This window comes from Lotus japonicus, chromosome 5, assembly GCF_012489685.1.
Source record: "Lotus japonicus ecotype B-129 chromosome 5, LjGifu_v1.2".
Classification (NCBI taxonomy): Eukaryota; Viridiplantae; Streptophyta; class Magnoliopsida; order Fabales; family Fabaceae; genus Lotus; species Lotus japonicus.
In genome coordinates, this window is record NC_080045.1 from 60,549,940 (window position 1) to 60,567,074 (window position 17,135).

The window sequence follows — 17,135 nt, forward strand, 5'->3', positions numbered from 1 at the left end:
GTGGTCATGTCATCAGAGAATATCTTGACTCTTAATTGATAGGTAAAACTACTTCTCCATTTGGTTCTGATGTGATTATTGCATGCATATTTGAACATTGAATGATTGAGTCTCATCTCACTCAAAAATTGGGACCTAACTCTGCTGTGAATAATACACTGATGTGTAATGACAATATGGTTACAATTTGCATTACTTTTATTCCAATAGAAACCTTGAACATATAGGTCTTCTTGAAGTGATCATGTGCTCATGTTTATGTAGCCTTTTGCTCTTGAGTAATTGAGTTTATTTCTCCCTTGTTGTAAAATCCTGAGAACATGATCAAACATTGCTGCAGACCGCAGGAACATCAGCACCTTGATAAGACTTGCAAACATAGGGTGTAAAATTTGCATAGTCCTGAAAAATTAACACAAACAGTAGATTTTATGAGTATCTTCTTAATAATCTGGAAATCAAATTAGTAATGTGTGTGTGTGTGAATGAGAAAAGAGAAACTCAGTAGATTTTCAGGTTGGGGACAGAAGTAGCTTTTGTAGGGGGCGAAGTAACTCAGTAAATTAGTCATGTGTGTGTGTGTGAATAAGAACATTTTTTGCATGTATGTTTCTCATAAGATGCTATTTGCTTAATGTGCAGGTGCTTTGTGTTTTGATGATTAGAGTGAAAGGAATTGGGAGGTTTGGAGAAGATGCTGAGTGGAGGAAGATGGGAAGAGAGTTGCTACTGTTTCTTCCATTTGTTACTAATTGATATTTTCTGGGATTTGACATTGTCCACTGTTTCATACTATCACTTAAATTGACATTGTCCACTGTTTCATACTGAACTTCTGGGCCTTTTGTTTTATATCTTTTAATGGTAGTTGACAATTAATCCTCTTTGGTGGAAAAGTTACTTTTATCAAAAGTAAAAAATGACTTGTTCTTCTTATGTAGTATCATTTGACTTGTTTTTAATTGAGTTATTTTAATGGTTCTGAAAAAATAACTGGTTCGGTTCTCCTGAATTAATATTAAGTTTTTTGATTCTGAAAAAAAAAAAAAAAATTGGTTCGGTTCACCGTTTTACCGAACCGGTTAACCGAAACTTAAAACCGGTTCGGTTCGGTTCGAACCATACTATATCGGTTCGGTTCTCTCGAACCAAATTTTTGGTTCAGGTTCGGTTCGGTTCGGTTCAAGCAAAGAACCGAACCATGAACAGTCCTAGAGTTCCTTATGCCTTCCTAGTGGAGATCCAATGCAGACAAACACTGGAATCAGATTCCAGCAACTAGGAGTCGTTGCTCTGATAAGACAACGTAACTTGAACCCACGTCCAAGCTATTTGCACACCTCACGTTTCCAGTGTTATCGTGTGCTTCTTACACACGCGCACCTACATTCGGGGCTCTCCAAGCTCAACAAAGTCGAAACATGGACCACCATTAGAAGAACCTCCAAATAACAACACATTCTTCAAGCACTTTATTGCCCCCACTTGGGTTACTGGCACGAGTGACCATGTCCGGCGCTTGCTAACCATGATCATGGATATATAAGCTGCTCACCCAACGATTAATCTCTCGATGTGGGACTCTAAGCAGCCTATGTTTTATTAAGAAGAATGTTTGTTGAATCTAACACAAAAATGCACCATTAAGAAGAATGTCGATGTGGGACTCAGGGTAAGAGAATATTTTATTCTCTTCTTTATACTGCATATAAAGTGTGTGTGATTCCTGGTGTTTTTTTTTCAAGTTCTAGAGAATTTCCTGGTTCTTGGGCATATATATATATAGTGTGGAATTCTATATGGAACCATCCCCAGGCCTAATTCTTCCCACTCCAAACTCAGTTAGTAAATTGACCAAATCCCTTTAAGCAAGCACTGGTGGAATATCAAACTACAGTCTTACTTGAATCTGGCTAGCTATCATCAATCCAAAGCTGACTATTAACTCTTTACTAAAAAGACCAATGTTTCATTCACTGCTATTTTGATAAAAGGATTGCAAAAGTGAATGTTGAATGTATAAGTTCCTACATATGACCTTGTGTGCAGGCTTATTATTGCCAGTGGAATCACTTCCACGTTTAGGCACGCACGAGGGAGCGTTGCTCTGATAAGTCAACTTTGAACCGAATCCAGTCCAATTTGCACACCTTGTTTCGGGTTGGCCCACATGTATCCACACAGGCGGCACACCCTTAACTTGGGGCTCTCTCCCTTCATCATCGGGTATGAATATTACACTATTCAATACAAGCAGGACAACCCTTGCGGGCTCTCTTCCTGGAACTGCTGCAGGCAATTAAGGACTAAGATGAGGAACACACATTCAAAAACACTTTATTGCCCCCACTTGGGTCACAAGCAAGCGTTACCAGGCTCGGCAATTGCTTAACGTAATCATGGGTATATAAATTAGTCACACAACTTTTAATGTGTCAATATGGGACATGAGAAAATAGATAGGTAAAACGTTTAGTCAATACCTATATAGGTAACTGAAAAACTCTGTTAAAAAGAATAACAAGTGAATTTGTATATCACAATCAATCATCTAGAGAGATGAGTATTGATTGTCTTTGATAGATTCATTTGATTTAGTTCTTCCAAAGTAGCCTTCATTTGATCGAGAGTGGTCTGTCCTGTTTTTCCAAGATACACTAAAATGAATTTTCATGTGCATGAGGTTTACTTTTTTCTCAAACATGGAAAACAAGGTTCTCTTCCTATTTTAAGTTGTAGTAGGTCCTGTTTTTCCAAGATATTCTTTGCTTGATCTATTTGTGCTTCACCATCCTGTATTATATTACAGAACATGAGGTTTAAGCACCTGGTTTTATGCTTGATTGGAAAAAAGGGCAAGAATTTAGAAATAATTGAGACATAACCAATGCAATGTTATTATGTAAATTCCAAATCATTGAAAAGCATCAAATGCTATGTACATGATTGATTTGAGATCATCCAATTTCTCATATTGGACATTGGATATGCAAAGATTGGAAATTTGGCTTTGAAAAAATTGGATAACGTGCTGACCAGAGACCTTAAGTACGTCGATGTGGGACTCAGAGGCAAGATATTTTATTCTCTTTTGCATATATTTTATTCTAATCTTTTATCACAGTGAAATGCAGCTTTTTCTAATGAAGCAAAGCAAGGAGGGCAAGGGATAGATGTGGGTTCACTTGGACATCCTTCTTCCCCAGCTTTTCTTCTTCTTGCTTCAAATTTTCGTCTTCATGTAAAATTTTACTAATTTGCACCTGTTAATCTTGAAGAGGATGTCAATAAGATGAAAGATGGCTACAATTAATCCAGCAACAAGGATGTTAGAAGTAACATCTTAGGCTGCAATATAGCAAGGAGAATAAGCGGGTCATAATAAGCTAGTCATAGACATGGACAGATTTGGTAGTGAACAAGAGACCTCAAAACATCTTCACTATCAGTTAGCTCCATCCAAAAGTGGTGGTTAATTTCTGTGATATTTGCGTTGGAGAAGACTACGATGGACCGTGCAAAGAGAGCGCTGCTCTGATAAGACAGCCTAACCGCGGATAGTTAGCAGCACACCTTGCTTCGAGGGGACCAATACACACACCTTGAACCTTGAGCATGACAGCCCAAGTCACCGAAGTGCTGCTCTGATAAGAGCAAAGGTAAAACGGGAGCGGAGACCCGTGCAAGGACGGGTAGAACGTGTACACATCACAATACATGGAACCGCACCAATGTCAGCTGGGCACTTCAATTCGGCATCATACTGATAACACCTCGTAAAACTTGGAGGCACCTCCCATTGCAGAAGCCACACATTGAGATAATCTCCAAACCAAAGCCCACTTACAAATGAATGAAATCTACCATCACTTTAATGCCCCCACTTGGGTCATAGGCATGCGTTACCAAACCCGGCAAGCAAATATTAAATACGTCGATGTGGGACTCAGGGTAAGAATGGTGTGTGGCCCTAAATGCTTCGATGTGGGACTCTGGGTAATATTTTATTAACTCCAAACTCAGTTTCTATATTGACCAAATCCCTTAATGGTATCAGGCAAGAAAAACATGGACTGGAATGTCTTCCTGGGACTGCTGCAGTAAGCAAGGACCACGATGAGGAACTCACATTCTTCAAACACTTTGTTGCCCCCACTTAGGTTATAGGTATGAGTTACCACACCCGGCAAACAATTCACAAAATCATGGGTTTATAAAGTACTCAATCAACCTTTTTTTAGCGATATGGGACTTAGGTTTCCTCATTTTTAATTTAATTAACCTAACAATCACGATTTTCTATAAAAAAAAATGTTAAATGGCATCTGACACAAAATGCATAGTTGAGTTCTGGCGGCATAAATGTATTCTGGCATGTCTTAATCCATAAATAGAGAAGCAAAATTTATATAGATAAAGTTTGATAACACTCCTGAAAAAAGTGGCAACTAGAGACCGGTGAGAGATAGGAAGCCGAGAGAAATAAAGTAAGATGTGAGAGGTGATAATTTTGGGATGCACATGAGCTGAACTGATCCGGTCAAGCAACCCCTCCAACATGAACCGATCCAAAGCCAAAAGAATGAATTGGATTGAATTCTTAAAGGAGGGATAGAATTTGATTCTGAAAGGAGAAATCTTATGAGTTCGGTAGGGATTTCGAGTTCAAGAAAATGAAATTGGAACCAAACCATGAATTCAAACATACATAACCACTAGTGTTTTGCTGTGATTAGTTTCAGTTGTCTTACACTTTGATGGAAAAAAATTAGTAACATCCTAGTGGATTCACTTCACTAACCTGTGTTTGATTCACTTACTTTCATATTGCACTAGTTTTTTGCTACTTTATAAAAAAATCTCACTTTTTATATTCCAAATTTAATAATATTTTAATAGAAATTCGATGAAGTTGTTCGATCAAACTTGAATATCATTGTTTTCATTCAGGTTCGAAAGTAAAAATGCGAAATCCGATCCAAATCAACATGAATGATTAGGATTCTATTTTGGTCATGAAATAATCCAAACCAACCTTTCAAAGTTCCTTCCTTAGCCATCCAAATCTTAGGGCAATATTCTAGAACATGTATCAACTTTTTTCTTTAAAGCTTTCATATGTTACTTTAATCTTACTATTTGGGGAATTGGTTAAGTGGAATGAAGTTTCAAGTTCAATTGCATTTTTTTATTGAAGTGCTTAGCAGAAGCTAGGAAGTAATTAATCACTAGTGTGAGTGAGTCTATCAACAGAGCAAAGGAAAAGGTTGACTATTGAAGTTGAGCTTGTGGCAAATCCTTCTAAAATATTCATGGATAAACCAACTTCTGGGCTAGATGCAAGAGCAGCTGCTGTTGCTAGGAGAACAGTAAGGAACACATTAGACACTGGAAGAACAGTTGTCTGCTGCACCAACATCCATCAGCCTAGCAAAGATAAATTTGATGAGGTGAAATAGGAAGACTCAAGAAACGTAGCAATTTTACTTTTGTCCACATCTCCATTCTGAGTTTCTAATATTTTGTCACAATGAAATGCAGCTTTTTTTTCTAATGAAACAAACCAAGGAGGGCAAGGCAAGAGACATATATGTGGGATCACTTGTACATCATTCTTCCCAATTCATTAGTTTCTTTGAGATACAAAATAGAAATGCTATGAAAAATAAGAGAATACTGAAGTCTTTTTTCTGGCTTCAAAATTTCACTAATTTGCACATGTTAATCTTGAAGGGGGGTCAATCCAAGGTATCAATAAGATAAAAAAAAAAATGGCTACAATCCAGCAACATGAATGCTGGAAGCCACAAAGATGACATATTTAAAATCAACATTAGCAAAGCATAACTGAATGAAGAAGAAAATTAAAATTTCACAGGGATTTACATCAAAAGGAGGAGGCAAAAAGTGACTGTTGAATGTGTGTGTATGAGTTCCTATAGAGGAGGACCTTGTCACCTTGTGTGCAGGCATTTGACGGAGTGGAAGTCCGCTAACTTCCAAGGAGGGGGCGTTGCTCTGATAAGCCAACGTTGAACCTGTTTTCGCCACTAGGCCAGGCAATTTGCACACCTTGTCTCGGGTTTAGCCCATGTGTTTTCACACAGGCCCCCTTACATGGGGCTCCTCCCTCCATCATCTAAGTATGAATTAATTCATACAAAGGCAGGATAACCCTTGGGCTATCGCTCCTGTAGTCTGCAGCAACTAAGGACCACCATGAGGAACACACATTCTTCAATCACTTTAATGCCCCCACTTGGGTCACAGGTATGCGTTACCACACCCGGCAAACACTCCACAAAATCATGGGTTTATAAATTACTCCATCAAACTATTTTGGAACGATGTGGGGCTTAGGCTCGTTTGTTTTTAATTACCCCAACAAGCACGATTTTCTCAACAAAAATGTTAAATGAAATCTGATGCAAAATGCACAATTGAGTGCTTGCAGCATAATTGTATTTTTGCATGTCTTCCATAAATAGAGAAGCAGTATTAATTTTTATGGATAAAGTTTGTTCAACAATCCTCAAGAAGTGGCGAATAGAGAGAAGTAAGAGATAAGAAGTCAAGAGAGATAAAGTAAGATATGTCATAGATGATAATTTTGTGATGCACATGGGTTGAATCGGTCTAGTCAACCCCTCCAACGTGAACCAATCCAAAGCCAAAAGAATGGAGGGATTGGATTTGGTTTTGGAAGAATAAATCCGATGAGTTTGGTAGGGATTTTAGATTAGAGAAAATGAAATTGGAACCAAACCATGAACCCAAACATATATAACTATTAGGGTCATGTTTTGATTAGTTTTAGTGATCTTACACTTTTTTGGGAAATATTAGTAACATCCTAGTCGATTCATTTCAATAACTTGTGTTTGATTCACTTAGTTTTAGTGGTCTTACTTTTTTTTAAAAAACCCATTTTTTATATTCCAGATTGATTTTAATAGAATTCCGATCAACTAGTCCGATTCAATATGAATATCATTGTGTCCATTCGGGTTCAAAGGTAAAAAAAATGTGAAATTCGATCCAAATCAACACGAGCACCTTTGATTGATTAGGATTTTGTTTTGGTAAGGAACTAATCCAAACCAACTGATTGCGTTCTTTAGATGATATGATCGTAAGAGAAGAAAAATAGAAAAAAAAAATAGAGTGAAAATGAAGTGAAGTTGTAAATGAATCATAGCTCGAATTTGTATAGCATTCATTTCGTTAAGTTCTTCAACCGGAAATCTGCACACTCTTTTATAGCATCTGTATAGCATTCACTCTTTTATTATTTTCTTCATTTTTGTGCAAACGAATAAAATCTGTGACAAGAATTCTGATACAAAATTGTGAAATAAAGGGAGCAAAATTGGTGGTTGAATTCGTTGGACGATGTGGGGGACACGTATAGTTTATAACAAAATCCACTGAAACAAAAGAAAGAAAGGAGGCAATAAAATTTCACATTCCAGTAATACAGGGAATCACACTGGAATCACTTTCTGTCTCTATTCATTCTCACGAAATTTCAAAGCAAAAATAAAAAGTGAAAGTTGAATGCTTAACGTGGGTGTTCTCTTCTAGAGGGTCCCGTACATCCGGCACTGGAATGGAATGCACATCCCAGTCACAAAGAGCTGTTGCTCTGATAAGCCAACGCACACTCCACCGAGTGTTCTTGGGCGACAAACGCACTGACACTCAGGCGCCCAAACGCCCAACACTCAGGGCGCTACCCTTTCATCGGTGAACCAGCAGAGAGGAACTGCCCACACATTCTACAAGCACTTTATTGCCCCCACTTGGGTCACAGGCATGTGCTACCATGCCCGGCGAAAGTTCTTCCTAATTCTCCATATATAAATTGCTCAACAAATCTTTAATCTATCAATGTGGGACTGGGACTTGGCTCGCTCTTGATTATCACAATCGGGATTTTGTCTGTTTGTGTGTTTGCTTTTTGGTTTAAACCAAGACGAACATGGGGTTACAAATAATAAATGAATTTTTCTTTTTCACCAAGTTTTAGAATCTCTCTGCTATGAATTTTCCGAAGGAAATTTCTAAAGCTTCCATGTATTTTGTGAATCATGAGTTACACGAGGGGGGAAAACATGTGATCAGATTTCAATCTGTCAAAAGCTTGATTTCGTTTTCATTATCTACTTCAGTAGGTTTTGCTTGGCCAGGTACCCCTTGAGCAGTGCAAGCAACATTTTTGACGATTGCCGAGTAAAGGTCAAACTCCGCCTTCAATTTTAGGCAGCAAGCCTGTATCCACTTCTCTGCAACTGTCGTAGATACACTGTCTTGGCTATCCCTCTCATGTTCTTCGATGGCGGGCCGTATTTCGTTGTATAAGGAATCAAGACCAGATGTAGCATCGGTTTTTCTTCTCTGCGTGAACGAAAAAATTTAAATAAGAGATGAATGCAAAATCATAATACTAAAGCTATCTTTGCAAGTTGAAATACCTTGCTAACTAGATTTACCCCACTGATAACAAAATTGAAAGAAAGCCAGGTGATAATACTGAGCAATCAGCACTCAAGGAAAAAAGGGAATACTAAAAAAGTCATACCTCAGAATCTAAAATCTCCTCTTGTGCTTCCTTTGATGTTAAGAGGCCAACTGCAAACTTTACATCAACTTTCTTCTTAATGATGTTTTTAAACTTTCCCCCATTATATGCCTTCGATCTTTTGGTAGACATGGACCTAGGTCCAATGGAATAGTTTCTGCCTGCAGCATTACTTCGGATACGTGATATCATCGCATTTTTTTGCTCAAGGGCCGGCTCGGTATCTATGGAGTACAACTTCATATCTTCACCTGCTACATCAGTTTTAATCTTCTTGACATCTAAACCGTTCATCTGAACTGAATCAATCAGCTGAACATCCGAGGACTCCGATAACTGCTCAGCTTTAGGCATAACATCCATGGAATGTGCAGTTTGTCCATTAACATCCGACATCACTTCATCCTCTGCAGAGTCATATACAGGAATTTTCTCAACAGAGTACCTGTACCCAAATACCATAAACAAAAATTAATGAACCAAAACATCATTAGAAAAAGCAATTGAAGCAAGTGCATCATGTCTGGGTTTGTTTCTAAGCAATCACATTATTGATGTGATGAAAAAAGGTTCTCTGGACTTTATACAGAGAAGGTTATCATAAAATAAAATGCATACACCCACATAAATTGTATCAAATCTACCTTTTTCCCAAGCAGAAGTTCCTCAAATACAAATAGGGGACAGATTCTATCAAACATCTTCCTTTCAAATTTAATACTGAATAACAAGGAAGAAAAAAATACACTCTTTGTCCCTTAATTCTAAGTTTCATTTTCACCTCAGAAGTCAGAACTATAACACATTAAGAAGGAAAGAGTTGGTAATTGGAAGCATTTGAACAAAATGTATACCGGCCTCACCTAGCCAAAATGTTAAAAACAACCATATATTCACTGATAGAAAAAGGGACCCAATCTTAACAAGTGAAGTTTGAAGTCTGAAGACCATATATTCCATAATAAATTAAAAACTAGGAATGGCCACAAGCCCACAAGTCACTAAAAGCAACCTAGTGCATGAGGCATTGAGGCTCTCATCATTGTGGGGTCCAGGAAAGGAGAAGGGTGCGATATACATCTACACAGCAATCTTACAGTGGCTACAATGCTGACCCTCAAATGGAATCAGTAGATAAACCAGTTAGCCACGTTTCAAACACTTATAAAAAAGGGTATTTGTATTTGAAATTTCAAATGATGACACTAGTTTCAGGTGTAAAACCAGTTAGCCACGTTTCAAACACTTAAAAGAAGGATATTTGTATTTGAAATTTCAAAATGATGATACTAGTTCAAGGTGCCACATATTCAATGCTGAATAATTTGAAGTTTGCTCATTTCAAGTGGTGTCTGGCAGATGATCTACAGGGAAAGTGAAAGCTGTAATTTTGAGAAGAATGCATCAGAAGAAAAAGGATAAATTATAAATTACCTGTCATCATCATCTTCCCATAGATAAGTATCCTCCTGAACAGAGTTTACCCAACATGCAGAAAAATTAGATGATTAAAAAACCAATAATAATCAAAGAAAAAAGAACAGACAAATAAAAGTTAAGCTGAAAAAAGCAATACGAAATCCCAGAACAGGGACACAGCAAGGTACTTCTTACTATTTTATTTAATTTGGTTTGAACACAAGAATCCTCCTCAGAACATGTTCAAGCCGGGAACATCCACATCTTGGTGGGGCTGGCTCTTCCAGTGGTTTTTTTCCCATACACATGACTCGACCTGAGACATTGCTTAAGGGGAACCAAGCATGTACCATGTACCGCTCGAACCAACCACCCATTGGTGGTACTTCCTATTATTACAACTGCTAGATCTTTCCCCAATTGATAATTTGTGCACACATTCCACTATAACAAAACTTATATGATCAAATCAAATAAATAAGAGCCTGCCTCCTTAATAAACCTCTACTAATTACATTTTTATTTTTCAGAATTATTTAATATTCAATCATAATCAATCAAAATATCAAAAAGTAGCACTTATCGTCACCTTTCAAGCTATTGTTGAGACTTAAATCCTCATTGTTTACAACAACCAACACCATGTCTATGCATTTCAAATGCTAAACCAATACAAAATTTCATTAAGATGCTTGAAAAATACAAATTTTGATAAGAACCTTGGGAGAACAATACCACAAAAGCTAGCCGTTGTAGTTATAGAGCCCAAGGCCTTATAAACCCCACACCAAAATCTCACACTTCTAATGTGGGACTCAATTCCCATACCTTACAATTGCATCCTAACCAAGGTAGTCAGAAGCGGGATTTAGCAAGAAAGCGTGGAGGGTCCAAAAGCGCTAAAGCGTAGGCTTTAGCCGCTTTTGCCAGTTATATATATATTATATATATTTACACTTATAAATATTTATATGCATATAAATGGTATAATTGGCATCAATATCATAATTCTGAGATGGTAAAATAAGCTATAAGACACTATAAACTACAACTTATAGCTTATAGTTTAGAGCACAGAGGAATATTATAGCTATTTTACAAAGAGAGAACAGAGAGAGGTGTTCATTAACCCATTCGAACAGTGACAAAACCATTGCTCTTAGTAACCCATTTCACAAAGAGAGAACAGAGAGAGGTGCTCTTAAAGTTTCGAACAAGAGAACAGAGAGACATAGTCGAAGGAAGAAATAGTAGAAGATTTGACAAACAACAGAAGTTTTGAACAACAGAGAGAGAGAGAGACAGGGTCGAAGAGGAACAACCCTGCAAATTGAGTCGCCGGCGGCAGCGGCGGCTGCACAGACGGCAACAGAACAACACAGAATCGTGAGAGAGCCAGAAGCTTCAAAATCGTGAGAGAGGGGCTCAAGATAGAAGAGGAACAATTGAAAATTAGGTTTAAAATCCCTAATTTTAGCAAAACGGGTCAAAACGGGTCAAAAAACCCGGAAACAAGCGAACCTGGCTGAAGCGCAGAAGCTTCAAAATCGCGCTTCTGCCACGCTTCTGCTGATTCTCGCTTTAGTCGCGCTTTGAAGCGCAGAGCTACCTCAAGCACGCTCTAGCGCTTCAAAAAGCGCTTCTGACTACACTGATCCTAACAAAATCAAGCACTGATCTTTTTGAGGTTACTACTACTTTAGTTGCTCAAAATTTACCTGAAAACCGCGAGATTTTGCTCCAAGGAATCCAGAACATTTGACTGCACCACAGAGGCAGCGAACCTTTGCACCTCCAAACCATTCAAAATTATAGTCATATGCCAATTCAGTTCCAATTGAAATATCATGCTTTGCAAATATGCCAACTCTTGTTTCACCCAAGACATTCCATTTTCTTGTCTCACAGTTTGGTTGACTGCAAACTTAAAAGTATACTATTGATGTCAAACCTTGTGTAGTAGGAAACAAGGAGAATAACAAAACCTGCATACTAGCATTCTACTTAATTTTAGCATTTTTGAAGCGATTTACCAGGAATGATTAATAAATCTCGCAAGGCTTCCTTTCCGTGTTGCATCAATAGATTCAGATGCATTTAGGCAAATAATAAATGCATCCTTAAGACCTGCAAAGAACACGTAAGTTTTACAAAAACATAAAATTAAATACTTGTCAAATAGAAATATTGAATTGACATTTGACCTTGAACTTCATAAGCATGCGATCTACGCTTGGCTTCTTTCCACGATATTACTTCTCCACAGTATTCAATGACAAATTGTCCTTCCTGTATGAAAGAAAAAAGTTGAAGTGCGGCACTATTGCACAAAAGAAATTACTAAAAAATTAACCATCTCCATTATAAAGCAGCAAATGCAATGACATGCATCAATTTTGGTAAGAAAGTTCCTTTTTTCCAAATTTCATGGCAATTCATTATATGTTTACCTTAATGTCCTCATCAGCCAAAAGACCCCACCCCCGGCCTTCAGTTTTGAACAACTTTGTTTTAGCATATTCACACTTCTGAAATTTCTGCAACCATGACATATGAAACATAAATATATGAATTGATTTTAGCTTCACCCTAAGTAAAATAGGTCAAAGGTTTGGAAAAAAAATGACACAGAAAAGTTCAAGTAGGACATTCTAGCATTCTACACATTGATATCAATCCGGATAGCAGCCAACACCAAAAAATTTATTGCGAGATGGCTGCTATGCTGAACTTTTACAAAAAAATATTCAAAATTTACGACATTCATTCATAATTAACAATAAAAAACCATAGGTGTCTTAAACAAAAAATACAAGTAAATACCAACAAAAGTCAAGGTAACAAAGAAGTTTTAGCCTCTAAGACTAAAACTAGACTGACTAAAAACACGAAAATCCAAGTAAAAGTTTCCTAAATACAAGTCATCGGTCATCCTCTGCTAGAAACCAGTCTTCCTCTTTATCATTTTCACTACTATCACAAGTGTAGATCTCTTCCTCCTCATCCTCTTCAAACAAAACCCTTTTCATTAGTTTCCAAAGTAACAACCCTACAATACCCCCAAAATGCCCATGCATTAACTTCTTGAGAGCATTTTTGGGTTTTTGTTAGTCCCACCAAATAGCAGTTAAATAGTGCCATCACGGTCACTATTTCCATCACTTTAACGGCCGTGACAACCTCTACACTAAACTGTGACGTACGGAGAAACCAGGAGCCAAAAAAATTATGAAAAAAGAAAAAAACCGTGGAAGTAGAGCATAAACACGCAACGCCCACAGAAACATAAGTTGGAGCTAATAAGTAATAACTTCTCAATGATCAACTTTCCACTGCCTAGAGGGTAGTTATAGTAAGCAAAAAAACCGTATCTTTAAATCTCGCAAAGTCGCAATTAACAACTGAATATTAACTTATATAATATATAACAACTATATGATCATCACACACAGACCTAAATATGAATTCACCTGATTTTTGCAAAAGATACCACAAGGGCAATAACCAGGGGTGCATTCAGAGCTGGTTAACACATTCAGGCACCTATCCCCACACGCACTATCGGGGTCATCAGAGTTATACCTGCATTCACATATAGCAATATCCTCCTCCTTCTGTTTCTTATGCCTAGACAAAAACAAAGACAAGGTCAATTAAATTAATATAACTAGTAAGTAACATAGCAAGTTCAATTACGACTTACGAACCTTCGCGTAAAAAAATCATTCTGAGTTATATGAATATATGGAGGTAATTCTTCAGCAGCAGCAGCAGGATCCTTGAGAGTAATAATAATGTCATTGTTATTCAACTCAAACACACAATACATTGAACAATGATTTTGGAAGAGAAAAAGAATTACCATGTGGGTAATGAATGGTTGAGAGTGTGAATCTGCTGATAATAACGCAGTGTTAGTGGCAACGAAGAATTCAATTGAAATAGATTTTACAAAAACCTAGCTAGGGAATAATGAGAGTGACGAATCTAACAGTGACAACTACATGGTAAATTAAGATTGCAAAAATTGAGGAAAAGGTGAAACCTTTGTCCGAAAACTAGGTATGCAGAGATGTTGTTCCCCGTCGAAAGAGAGAGGAGCCTTGTAGCGGCCACCGTCGTGTGGAGGTCTAGGCCACTGCACTTGTTTAGTTTTTTTTTTCCTTTTCTTTTTATGTTGATTTAATTTTCTTTTATTTCTTTAATTATTAAAAAAAAATTATGGTACAAATATATTCATGTCACTCTTAAAATTTGAAAAATCTTTAATATTTTTTTTCCCGGCACTTTAAAGTGCAAAACAATACGCATTTTAAAGTGTGTTCAGTCCTACAAAACAAGCGTTGAGAACTGAGATTATATGAAAGAAAGAATCAAACACAGTTAAAGTGACATATGATGTACCTAATTAATTGATGAATAGAAAACAATACTAAATAACATGTTTAATACAATCTTTAGAATTACAAATGAAAGAGTCAATGTCACAATTTATTCTATTTAATCAACGCTAGGATCTTCGAATTCAGGGTTCTTCAATAAGTTTTGTTTTGCGAGATTTCGTGATATTAGGGCCTGTCATCATCCAAGTACTGTGTTTCACAAGCAAGAGTTGTTTGAGCACAATGAAAATGTCATTGAGGAGTGGTAGGTGACATAAGGAATTCATTCTTTTAAGTGCACCTACAAAATATGTAATCTTAGTTAATATATTTTTTTAATGGATTCCAATAAACACATTTAAGAAAATCGCAACGTTATATCTGCACTAGTGATTGTTGTTGACAAGTAGCATAACTATAATTATGTGATCAAGGGACAGTAAGAGGTAATAATGTGGAGCAGCCCTTGTGGGACAATATCACAAAAACAACATGAAACTTTGTAGCAACAGGGTAGCCCATATCCGAAATGCTCATCCACTTCTCATGAGTTACAATCTCTTTTAAACCGGTACGATGTGCTTGAAGTGTAGTTTGGTACAATTTATCAGACCCATAGAATTAGGGATGGCAATGGGTCTCAAACCCATAGGGTACCCGTAAAAAATACCCACTATGGGTAGGGTAAAAATCCGTTAGATGGGTATGAGGTTGGATATGGGTAATTACCCGCAAAAAGTAATGGGTATAGTACCCAACCCGCCCCATACCCGCACACACATATTGTTATTATTATTATTATTTAGTATTATATGAATAAATTAACTTAAGTTATAGCTTTCAAACTTACTTATTTTAAAAAATAGGTGACTATTTAAAGTATTCATAATCATTGCTAATTTACTCCCACTTATTTTTAAAATTAGTAAGTTAATAACCTACAACTTTTGGACTATATTATAAATCCAAAATTAAAAATTAAGTTATATCTTTCTTGCTTATTCGTTCTAAAAAAATATATTCTTAGTTGAATGATTTTATTTGTTACGTAGATAATCTTTTGTATTTATATTAGTGTTTTTTATTTAAAAAATTAGTTGTATTTTTCGTTTTCTATTAACAAAAATAATGAAAAAATATATTTTGGTTAGCTAAATTGCGGGTAATGGGTACGTGTACGGGCATATAGGTACCCAGAGGGTACGGGGACGAGCATTCAAATTGCTACCCACGCGAGTTTGACGACATGTACGGGTAATTTTTTAAAACGCGGGTATAGGAATTGGTACTATAGTACCCTACCCATACCCTACCCATTGCCATCCCTACATAGAATAACATATATTGTGAAATGTTAATTTTATGCTAATTTATTATGATTGACGAACACTAGCCCATATTTCTTCCTCCATTCCCAACAGCGTGACAACACTCTTAAATTCACAATTTTCTTCGTCTAGACATCCACAATGTTAACTAACGTAAGGATGAAAGAGTTTAGGCACTATATTAGTTTTTTTTAATGGATTGTGTTTATGCCCTTTATAATTTTGTATTTATTAGCTATTTGACATTTTTTAGGATATTATTATATTTTCATTTATATATATGAGACATAGACGCTGTGAGGTAAGAGACCCATCTCCACCTAACATCACCAAATTTATCTCAAATGAATTTTCGTCTCTATTCTCATTTAAAAAAAAATCCCCAATATCAAGTCCTAAATAGAACAATCCACCTATGAGAATCCTCATAGGCAGATGGTAAGTGTCCTTCCTATTGTGGTGGTGTAGTAAAAAGGAAAACGATGTGACAATTTCTTTTTTGATATAATTGATGCAAAATGTTTGGTGTAATAAATAAAAGGAAAAGCATTGTGGGGGTGTTGTGTCCAGATTTACCTAGCAAGAAAGGCACCATTAAGAACCTAAAGATCTGCTACACCTGAAAAAGCTGATTTTGGAAGGAGAGAATACATTGGTTTCGGCAATGCTTTAATTGAAAAACATGTTTTGATTCATTTATAGTGAATTATATCTTCCATCACATTTTTATTAAATTTTTTTTTGATATTGAATTTTTATTAATTTTGTCTTCTCATATCATATCTCTTCTCTTATTTATCACATTAGTACATATATATTTCTTTCATTTCTTCATTTATTCTTTTTGGTGAGTGTGTGATTTAATTCTGAAAAACACTTATGGAAGTAACAACTTGAGCATGGATTATTTTCATTATTATTAGGAAAAAAAAAAGCAACAAATTTTGGCTAGAGAAAGGCGTTAAAGCAACTGGATATGGGTACGGTCAAGCTAAGACCAGCAAATCCAGGTTGGAAGTTCTCTTTTGTCCATTTGCTCCCTTGTGCTTTTTTTGGACTCATGCACTGCCCCATTTGAAACTGTTTATTTCTTCCCGTTAAACAAAAGTGTAAGATTTGATGAAAAGAGAAAATGATATACTAGTACTGATAAAACACAAATATAATTTTGCAACTTAATTCCACAACATCATCAACACCACTTGTCACACCAAAACAAATTGCAAATTCTAGTATAAACTTCATAATGAAGCTAATATTCATTATTTAAATATGCATATATTACATTACATTTGGGTAAAAAGTTGAATTCAAATTCAAAGCATATTCAGGCTAACAAATACAGTAAGCTCCATTTATATTTTGTCTCATTTTCTCATTTAAAATTTATATTTTTCCATTTCAACCATCTTAGAAAATAAACAG

General features: G+C 36.3%; 1 protein-coding gene across 2 annotated transcripts; it reads right to left on the reverse strand.

Moving 5' to 3' along the window:
* Window positions 1-7,486: 7,486 nt before the first annotated feature.
* LOC130721424 (histone-lysine N-methyltransferase ASHH1) lies at window positions 7,487-14,179 on the reverse strand. 2 transcript variants are annotated; one of them, XM_057572225.1, is made up of 11 exons: window positions 14,046-14,179; window positions 13,863-13,897; window positions 13,708-13,778; window positions 13,471-13,627; window positions 12,451-12,537; window positions 12,205-12,289; window positions 12,034-12,127; window positions 11,719-11,917; window positions 10,016-10,050; window positions 8,582-9,026; window positions 7,487-8,397 (listed from the first exon to the last, which is right to left on the reverse strand). In XM_057572225.1, exons 2-11 carry the CDS (start codon window positions 13,863-13,865, stop codon window positions 8,128-8,130), a joined length of 1,446 nt encoding a protein of 481 aa, XP_057428208.1. In that variant the 5' UTR covers window positions 13,866-13,897; window positions 14,046-14,179; the 3' UTR covers window positions 7,487-8,127. The 2 variants fall into 2 exon arrangements, with proteins under 2 accessions (XP_057428208.1, XP_057428209.1); XM_057572226.1 differs by having other exon boundaries at window positions 13,863-13,894; window positions 14,046-14,171.
* Between the last annotated feature and the right edge of the window lie 2,956 nt (window positions 14,180-17,135).